General features: G+C 38.8%; 1 protein-coding gene across 1 annotated transcript; it reads right to left on the bottom strand.

Moving 5' to 3' along the window:
• Positions 1-5749: 5749 nt before the first annotated feature.
• LOC125483061 (spastin-like) lies at positions 5750-10158 on the bottom strand. The gene is made up of 3 exons (XM_048596431.1): positions 10032-10158; positions 8824-8864; positions 5750-8522 (listed from the first exon to the last, which is right to left on the bottom strand). Exons 1-3 carry the CDS (start codon positions 10141-10143, stop codon positions 8394-8396), a joined length of 282 nt encoding a protein of 93 aa, XP_048452388.1. The 5' UTR covers positions 10144-10158; the 3' UTR covers positions 5750-8393.
• Positions 10159-10481: the final 323 nt, after the last annotated feature.

Genomic DNA, 10481 nt, shown 5'->3' with positions numbered 1-10481 from the left:
GTTTGAAATGATTAGGAAATTTCAAAAGGTAGATGCAGTGAAACAATTTCCTCTGATCCAGGACAAGGGGACATAACCTTACAATTAGAGCTGGGCAGTTCAGGAGTGAATTCAGAACACACATTTTTCCTCTCAGTGGAGTAGAAATCTTGAACGTTCTCCCCTGAAGCCCCCTTTGGTCTTTCAGGTGGATATCCCAACCCTCTGGGCAGCTGAGCCTTTTCTCCAATTCTTCCTCAGAACGTTGGCCTCAATGGCTAGGCCAGCGTTAGTTACCCAGGCCTAAATTTACCCTCTAAGATCTTTCCAGCTTGTTCTCGTAGCTTCTGAAACATTTCTTTAAACCTCTTTGCTCCTAACATCCAATGGGCTCGGATGTTAAATTTTGTTCAAAAACTCTCTCCTTGGAAGGTTCAATTACCTTAAACACAAATTGATGATTTATTCTGGTGTCCTAGCTCAACATTTATACTTTGACCTCACTATAGATTGCTCCTCCACAATCCAGCTGTATCGGGGCTGGACCTTTGCTGGAGCATGAGGGTCATCATAGGAGTTTTTAAAACTATTCCTTTCTTTGCTCCAACCCTTCCTCTATTATCCTGAACTTGTTTGAAGGCATTTCCCTTGTGCCAAAAGCCAACAGTGCATTAATTCGGACACATATTTAAATTTAAGGGAACATAAGATACCCTGACCATAAAGATGAATCAGTTGGTCACCAGTTAAATGCCTGGAAATCTTCCTCACTGCCCTGTAAAGTGTATCTTCTTTGGAAAACTGGAAGCACTGAGACCAGAGTGCCAGATTAGTACAATCTGTATATACAAAATGGCTTATGATCCATATACTAGCATCTCTGGTGGTATGAGGTGCATGATGCTTATGCCTGGACAACTGCTCTTCATTGAAGTTGAAAGAAACCATTTATGATACAGACCAGTTAAGAGTCAGCTTGAAGGTGCACAAAATGTGGGCTACCATCGATAGATACCAGCCTTGACAAAAGGGATTATGCTTGATATAATTTATCAAACAGCATTTGGATTCAACACAGATCAAGAGTAATAGATGATGCTACACTGGATACTAGCACCAGAATTCTTAGATCAGCTCAAAGTTACAAAGCTCAATGGACAAGAACCAACCACCAGAAGAAGGTTTCCCAGTAGCCACTCTTGACAACAGGGAGGTTATGGGTTCTTTAAGTCAAGCTCAGGGTCAAAAAGATCACAGAGGTTGTGAAAAGACTGTTATGACCTGAAACAGTGGTCAGGAAAGGGGATGGAATCAATAGCAAGGTGAACAGAGTCAAGAGTCATCGAGATCTATAGCACAGAAACAGGCTCTTCAGCCTATTGTGCCCGTGCTAGTCAAAAACAACCACTTAACTCTTCTGCACTGGAATACAACCTCAGGAATGCAATGGAACACAATACGAGGGAAGATCATGAACCACCAGGATTGTGTGCAGTTGTTGAAGCAGTTCACGATAGAACTGGAGTCCCTTGAAATGAAAACAAAAGTTTTAATGGATTTTGGTGATGAACATCAACTCTACTATCTGGGTAGATTGCTGAAAAGTCTGTGGGATGTCTTGACCATATCTGCTATTTGATGCTCACTGATAGATTTTAAACAACAGTTGGCTGTTCCTTAGTTATCTCATGTTAATTCTGGATGCTAGAATATAAAGCTGTACATAGAAAAGTGTCTACCATTGTAAAGTTTAAATTTGTTTGTTTAAAACTGTGGAATCTCGTAGCTTTATCCTTTTAATAATTATCCAGGATTTTAAAATTCATCTATTTAAAACAAGTTACCAGATTTGACTGCTTGTCTGGAGTTAAAAACAAAAAAAAACAGCAGAAAGTAGAAGATTTGTTTATTTATTTAATACATTGTCATTTGTAACTAGGTACAGTGAAAAGCGGATAATGTCACCACGTTCCGGCAACTTTTGGATTACAGAATATATTATTGAATAAATTGTATAAATGGTTAAATACTGAATAAATTAATTAAATTGATATTAGTAAAACTGAAACAACTTCAGAAGTTCATTTCTCCCCTCTCTATAGACTTGAGCCTCTCTGCTCCTCCAGTCACTGCAGTCCGTTCCTGACACTGTGCTCCTTTTTTAAGCCGCCACCTCGGAGCTGGAGACGGTCACCCTGTGCGGGTCCCACACCTCTACCAACACTGGACATCAACTTCTTCCGATGCCGCCACCCAAGATAGAGCAAGGATGGAGATACACAGTGGGGGGGGTCCTGACCCCCAGCAGGGGGCACATCAAGAGGCAGCTTCAGGGCAACCAAAACAAAAATAGAAGTTACCAAGCTGGAAAGACAATGATGAAACAAGCCATGTGGATTTGCCAGAACCCAAACACTGCTAATCCCGCTGTCACCATCTTGGAAGTTCCTTCGTGAAAAGAAGCATTGAAGTCGAGATAGATATGCTGTGTGCACATATACCTTGTATTGATGCAGATAAGGGACCATATTTCAATTTCAGAAGGCATTTGATAAGGTGCTACAAAAGTTCTTGAAAATAAAAACTCATAGCGTAAGGGGTAATATGATGTGGGCAAAGATTGCCCAGATAAGAGGAAAAGGAGTATGGTTAGTGAGTGTTGGGGTCTCAACTTTTTATTTTAAACAATTTATATAAATAACTTGGACGAAATTACTAGAGGCATGGTTGAGAGATTTGCTGATGACACAGCTAGCTAGAAAAGGTACATTATGAAAAGGATATAAAAGGAGGACACAAAAGAATACAAATGGATTGTAAATGGGTAACGAGTTAGCAAATTGAGTATATGTGGAAAATAAGATATTAACCATTTTAGCAGAAAGAAAATGTAACATTGTCTACATGATAAGAGGTTGTAAAGCTGGGATGCAGAGGGGTCTGGATGCCCTGGTGCATGAATTGCAAAAGATTAGAATGCAGGAATAGCAAGTAATTAGGAATGTTAATAGAATGCTATAATTTATTGCAAAAAGAGAATTGAATACAAATTGAATGTGTCTGAAGCAGTTGAGAAAGTTTGGCAGATTAATACTTGGAATGGGCATATTGCTTATAAGGGAAGGTGGGATAGCTAAGCTTAGGCAACCACAGGAGCTTCAAAGAGTACAAGCGATATTGACAGCATTGATGCGCAAAGGATACATCTTATTGTGAGCGAATATAGAACTAGGAATCACTGTTTCAAAATAAGGGGTTGCCCATTTAAGAGTGAAATAAGGAGATTTATTTTCACAGAGTCATCTATCTCTGGAGCTCTTCTTTTGGCAGAGGTATATAGATTCTTGATATGCAAGGGGGTGAAAGGTTATCATGGCAGGCAGTAATGTGGAATAATCTTACTCAATCATTGAGAGGTTGAATGAACTGTATCCATCACGGTCTATAAAAAAAAACTGGCCATCATCTGTTTTGTTTCAGATTCTCCGAAGTGATCTGTATTTTGTTTCTCTTTAAAATTATTCATTCAAGAATGTGTGTATATTGGCTGTCATTATTTCACGGTGGGGGTTGGGGGGGGTGGTGGGCAGGGAGCTGACAGATCTGGACAGTTAGCATTCCTGCACAGCCTGCGGAGCTGTTAATCCCAGTCACAAAGCTCTAAAAAATATGAGTTAACACTGTACTTGGAGTTGCTCAGGCAATGTGAGGAATGCCAGTTACGTATTCAATCCTCTGTATATGTATTGTCATTAGGCAAGGTCTGCAAAGGGGCAATGTAAATCATTAAAAGTTTTCTTTTCATGACAAAGATGAAGCATTTATAAATAATTATATGGCTGCAAGAACTAAATCATCTTTATTTTGCAGAATATTTGGTGTACTTCTTAAATTCTACAACATATTGAGCAAAATACAATTCATAAGAGGAGCCAGGCCATTCAAAAGTAAAATCAGGAAGCAGTTTCTCCATACAAAGCTTAGTGGATATCTGGCTTTTGCATCAATAAAAACAGTAAGAGATGTAGATGCTGGTGCAGAATTTTAATTGGAGCTTTTGAGATGGAGGCCGATAAATTTGAGCCAGGTAAGGGCATCAAGAAAAGGTGGGGGATTAGAAATCAGATACAGAGAATGCTCATTTGGATATGTATAATTTGATTGGTAATACAGGCTCAACACCTCATCCTGTGGTGCAACTCCACCACAAGGAGGCATATTGAGTCTATACTAGCAATCACATGGGTCATTGTTAGAGACAGGATCTGTGCCATTGCTGGAAGTAACTAAAAAGAGTGGCAACTGCTTTGCAACATTAAACTGAAGGCTAGAGTTATACATTGTTAACCAGGAGTATCCAGGCAATAGTTTGATATGGACTAAGTTAGTGGCAAAGGTGTGAAATTGTTTGGGACTTCATGGAAGGCACAGCGAAGAGTGGTAATGAGGTTGAGGGAAGTGTTAGTGCCAGAGCAGGTGGCAAGAAGCTATTTGCAGGAGAGAGCACTTGAGAGAATGGAGTGCATTCAATTTAACTTTGCTAATACCCAATAACAAAAGGCAGATCAGGTTAACATGAATCAAGCAGGAAATGACCAAGTGGAGATGGCCTTGTCTGTAAACGAGAGCTATAGCTTACGGAGACAGCATTGAGAATGAGTTGGAGTAAAGACAGCAGAATAATAATAGTGTACAGAGCAGCATTTCATAACCAACTGAATTCTTCAAGGAGGGAATACTGCTTAGTTCAGACTCAGTGAGATCATTCATTCCATGTTAGCTCTTCAAATGAAGTAGCTTGCTCATCTTACTTGATCTACCATTCCCCTTCTTTCGTATATCTTCCCTTTCCAAAGTATTTATCCCATTCACTTCAAAATAATGTCTTTGGTGTCAGTTTCATGGCAAAATGTTTCTTTCAGCTATCCCTTTCATGCTTCCTGTTCAAATCCTCCATCTAAACCCCATCATAGGATCAACAAGTTGCAGGGAGGTAGAAGGGTTGGGAGGTTTTTTTTTGGGGGGGGGGCGGCAGAGGAGGAGGGGGGCAGGGAGCTCAAAGCAAAGCATCGGCTTAGATGATTCCATTCCATTCAAATCAATGTCTTCCCTTACTTTGACAATGAAGGAACAATGACACCTGCAGGAGAATTTGCAGCAGTGCAGATCATTTTAAAAAATTTTAAAGTATAAATCGATGTTTGTAAAGTTTGAAGTTGCAGTTTGTCACTGGAGAGTCAGCAAATACTTCATTTAGATTAGCTTAACTCAGTCTCTGCATTACCATGATGACCTAATTTTGCTCAACAGCTCTTCAGTGCATATTTTTACAAGGTTAAAGGCACTGTGTAAACAAAATATACCGTCGTTCAAACATTGGGCCATTTCCTCTTCTGTTTACAAGAATTCAGTGAATAGAATAGAATATCCTTTTATTGTCATGTCTACTCCATTGTAGGAGTACAGTGAAAAGCTTTCACAATGTCTGCCTTCTTATAGCGACATCTTGGGTACGAGTACATCAGTACAATCTTGGACACAGCACAGGAATAAAAATGGCTGCATCACAGAGTTGAAAATAAGTTAAAAATACGACATCATTAAAGGGTTGACATTTCAGTAAAATAGAAAATCTCGAATAGATATTACAGTGTAGCAGCACTACTTGCATTATCAGTTAACTGGTGCAGACATGACCTACAGCAGTTCTCTTGCCTGATAAGCCACTTCAGTTCTGCAATAAAAAAACAAACCTCACAACTTCCAAGCATAGAATTAAAACTTTTATTTCTCAATATATTAGACACAAAAAACAATGGATCAAAATAAATTGATCATGCACGTGAATACAAAAAATAAAAATAAAATTGCCAAAATACCACATTTACGAATTGGGACATATCACTTTTCCCTATACTGGTTTCAGCAGTACCAGGGCACTGGAATGACAAGTGCTAAAATAAAACAAACTGAATTTCTGCCTACTACTGAACACCATGCTCACATTTAAATTCCCCACTCATGTCAAACTTAATTCAATGATATACAAATCTGTTAAAACATCATCAAAAAATTATCAAAGTTAGAAAGAACCCACAAGTTAGTTAATTGCTTTTTGCTAGTTATTGACAAGAACTTCAGCAGTATAGGGTTGCAGTTTGCAAGCTTACTGCTGCACAATTTTCAATGGAAAAGAGTTACAGTTTCAAACCACAGATTAAACTGAATAGTAAGTACAGGGTGTTTACCTTCAGGTTGTTTAATATTTCAGTGTTCTGAATTCTAGGACAGTTTTCATCTTAGCTCAGCACTCACTCTCAGTGCCTTTGGCCACGAATCCTGTGTTCAAACAGTCTGCAGCACAAGAGCTTTCAATGGTTATAAAAAAGGGCCCCTGAAATTGTTTGGTCTGATGTTCCATAGTAAAAGGGACCAACTGTGCACTGCATAAATGAAGGTACAAGTGAATAGCTGCATGATTCAGGAAATACACATATTTTGAGAGGTAGAATTGGTACAAAGGTCATTTAAAACCTGCAAGCCTATTTCAGAAAAATCCACGAACCGTCCAACTTAGCTCAGATGTAATCTTGATCCCAATCCCCACCTAAGCACATGTGCAATTGGAAAGCTTTCAGAATTAATATTTTTCCACTTGTACAGATAGTATAACAAATTGTAGTTGAAGGAAAGGCCGCAGTGGCTTCTGATAATCTCACATTAATGTTTCACTGCAGAATCACTAGGGATGTTCAAGAATGAAGTGGATAACTCGCTAAATGGTCAAATCCAGGGAACTATGATTTGACTAGGCATTTGTATATTTTAGGTTCAAGGGTAATGCCTTAGGAGAAAAAGCCTTCAGTTTATAATGTCTTCCACTACCTTCAGACAACCCAAAGCAAAGCAAAACAAAGCAATCTCCAGTTAATGAAGTGCTTTTTTAAGTTTGGTCACTATTGCAATACAAGTACAATGTAATTTCTATTAACAAAGTGTAATAGCTGGAGCACGACATCCAATTTTTATATTAATGCTGCACTTCCTGTGACATTGCTCGCTGTTAAGATTGAACAGAAGGACTATTATTTGGTCAGGGGCATTGCACCAAGTGACCTTCCAAGGCTATATAAATGTAATGGCTTGCAAGTAAATAGTCTTCATTCAAGGATCAAATAAAAAGGTTTCTTTTAAAAAAAAACAGATTTCATTGAGATTAAGGAAACAGACAATGTTTCTGGTGTTTTCTTTATAAATGCTTTTTCAAGCCAAATTGAGACAGCAAGTTGAATGTAGTACAGAAAATGCATTGGGCAGGAAATACACATTAGATGCGTGTTTCTTTAAAAAAAAAACTGCCAAATTTCATGTGGAATTGTTCACTGCAAATTACGAGATAGTCATACCAAGCACTATATTTACATAAGATAGGGACGGTGTTTTTGCCTCAAGACTGCAAAAATCTGTTAGGATCATTTAACTCATTCAACCCTTGTGACAATTTTTTCAACTCGTTCAGTTGAGACAAAAATAGTTAAGATGACGAAGTGAATTATTACGTTGATTATATTGATTTTACCAATAACAGGTTGTTTATCATACAATAATAAGCAAGTGATACACTAAACTGGGAGTTCAAATGCATCCATATTTTAATATTCCTTCAAAACCTGCTCGGCTTTTGTACCAAGACTACCAGAAAAAGACTGCACTGAAATATTTAACCACTGAAGCAAAGTAATTGGTGGATTTGTTAGAAAATCAAGAGACCAGCTACTTGATATTAGGGGAAGAAATGCTATCAACACCTAGCAAGCACTGCAAAAGGTCTTCTTTCAAAGAATCCATTTCCAAGTGCTCAACCATCAACTTATTTGGCACTGCTGAACAGGTTGAATAATGTTAGGAATGAATGATGCTGACATGCCTTATTGAACAGATTAGGCACGGGGAGCTAAGGGACCAAACACGCTAGGGCAAGCAAATGTACTGCAAACTTAAGGCACAAATCTTCCTACTGTTGTGCTTCTACCATGTATACTCTGAACAGGGACCAACTTGTTTACACCAGAAACAAAATATACAAATCATTAAATATTTTTATCCATTGCGAGAGCCTAAATTTCACCTTCACTGACAGCCAGCTACATGGTCCCAGATCCAGAGGCACAAAGTTTCCTGAAACTCAATTTTAAAAAGGATATAGCACGTCATAGAAAGCATTTCATTTTGTAAACTTGTCCCATCAGTTTTAGCACTCCTGATTCTACATTAGAATCTGTGACGAAACAACTCTGGATGCCCTGTGGAAGGCTGGAGGTGGTGCATGCCAGCTGGTATTGACAACTGATGTAGCACTCTGATCAAGGAGAGTTCCTTACAGCAGTGATCAGAGATTGCGCTGGTTTGACACGTCATGAATTAACAGCAGTGTCTCCATATTCCTCATTCCAGCGTTTGTACCCCTCTAGAGTCTGAGGGCCTACACTGCGCTTGATCTTTCTCCGTGAATCTTCAAAGTCTGACAGTTTGATCTTTCTCACCTGGACAGACAAAGAATACAAGGTACAATGGCACATCTGGCTAAGCAGCATGTAATCACACACAACATACCCTTGCTTCTCAAAATCACTGCACACCAATCTTATCCTTAAAAACATATCAAACAATCAGTTATTGATGGTTCTTATTAGTAAATTTGTTAGTAAAACAGCTAAATTATCAAAATCCCTGTCTCCAAAATGCTCTAGAATGAAGCACTCTGTTGTGTGCAAAAATATGACATAAATATCAACAATTTTACACATGGGGATGTTTTACTCATAGGAATAGAAGTGAAGTTACCTCGCTAGCAGCCATATTTCTCACTTCTTCTGGCTTGAGCTCTGAGGGAAAACAAAAACTCACTAACTCTTACAATACAAAAAGTTCAAACCCAAGTAGCTGAAATAAATAAACAAATGCAAAACCACAGCATTTTCAGAGACCAGGAGTGTCCGTGAGAGTGTTATACTTGTTGTAAAAGACCAATTGATTCACTCAATACTTTAGGGAAGAAAGTTTCCTTTTCTCACCCAGTTTACTCCTGTGAGAGACTCCAGTCCTTCAGCAATATGGCTGACTAACCAATCTCTGACAAATTGATCTCGGAAGTGGCCTAGCAATAATTCAGTTGTTTCAAACAACCACTACTACCTTTCAATGGCAGTTATGGATGAGCAACAAACACTTGCTTTGTCACGGACACCCATAATCCAGAGAATTAATTTGAAAAAGAACAGAATATCAGTACATCAGCTGATATGCCAGGATTGAAGATTTCAATGTCGTGGCAGAAACAATAGCAAACAGAACCTCCCATGTGCAGCAGAGTTGATTCTCCATTAAATACAACTGAATGGGAAATAGTTACACAATAGAGATGAAGTGGGCAATCTCAGTCACTTCTAACAGCTTCTTTCAGTTAGGATCCCATTCAATACAGCTTCAGCTATCAGAATTGGAGAATAAAGTGCTAGTTAAAAAGGCATAAGTGGATCAAGCTGAAGAAGTAATGTGTCCAATTCTGGGCACTACACCTTTGGAAGTCAGTCAAGACCTTTATGATGTAGAACACATTTACTAGAATGGTACCAAAATAAAAGGGTTAAATTATGCATAGAAATTGGGAAGCGGGGGGGGCGGTGGTGGTGTTTTCCTTAGAGTAGAGAAAACATGGAAACTTCAGTGTTCAAAATTATGAATGGTTTTAATGTAACAGATGAGGAGAAGTGTTTCCAGAGGCAGCAGCATCACTAACTACAGGACACAGATTAAGATAATCAGCCTAAGAACCAAAAGAGACAGAGGAAGATTTAAAAAAAAATGCTGTGAATCATGATGATCTGGAACTCACTAACAAATTTCCAAAGGCAACCACAGAAACATGCAAAGTTCTGAGGTTAAAGCACAGGAATGGTATTGATGGGAATAGGAAAGAACCAATACAGGCACCTTGGGTAGAATGACCATCTTCTATGCTGTAGCTTTCTACCTTGTAACACATCACATACCTCGAATTGGACCCAGCGCTGCATCCTTCGCTAGCGCAGTCAGATCACTCCCTGAATACCCTTCTGTCTGCCTGTAAAGCGGAATGGGAAGATATAATATATGTACAAACATGCAGACAATATGATGGAGCACTTGTTGAAAATATTCAGTCTTTTGCATTTAACAGAAACCAGAAAAGATGTTGCTGACAGTCAGAATCTTTCCCCGCAGAGTTGAAATGTTTAATACTAGGGGCATGTTCAAAGGAGATGTGAGGGCAAGTTTTTTGTTTAAAAACAGAGTTTTAGGAGTCTGGAACGCATTGCCAGGGGTGGTGGTAGAGGCAGATATGATAAGGGCATTTAAGGGACTTTTAGATAAGCACATGAATATGCAAGGAATGGAGGGATATGGATCAAGGGTAGGCAGAAGGGATTAATTTCATTTGGTGTCATGTTCGGCACAACACC

This window comes from Rhincodon typus, chromosome 5 (assembly GCF_021869965.1).
Source record: "Rhincodon typus isolate 14 chromosome 5, sRhiTyp1.1, whole genome shotgun sequence".
Taxonomy (NCBI): domain Eukaryota; kingdom Metazoa; phylum Chordata; class Chondrichthyes; order Orectolobiformes; family Rhincodontidae; genus Rhincodon; species Rhincodon typus.
This window is presented reverse-complemented; position numbering and strand designations above follow the sequence as displayed.

Excerpts from the sequence above, each read along its gene's own strand:
- LOC125483061 (XM_048596431.1), bottom strand. The coding sequence starts at position 10,143 with ATGTTTGTACATATATTATATCTTCCCATTCCGCTTTACAGGCAGACA. Across the intron at positions 8,865-10,031 it reads AGCGCTGGGTCCAATTCGAG|AGCTCAAGCCAGAAGAAGTG; the intron begins GTATGTGATGTG and ends GTTTTCCCTCAG. Across the intron at positions 8,523-8,823 it reads GAAATATGGCTGCTAGCGAG|GTGAGAAAGATCAAACTGTC; the intron begins GTAACTTCACTT and ends TTGTCTGTCCAG.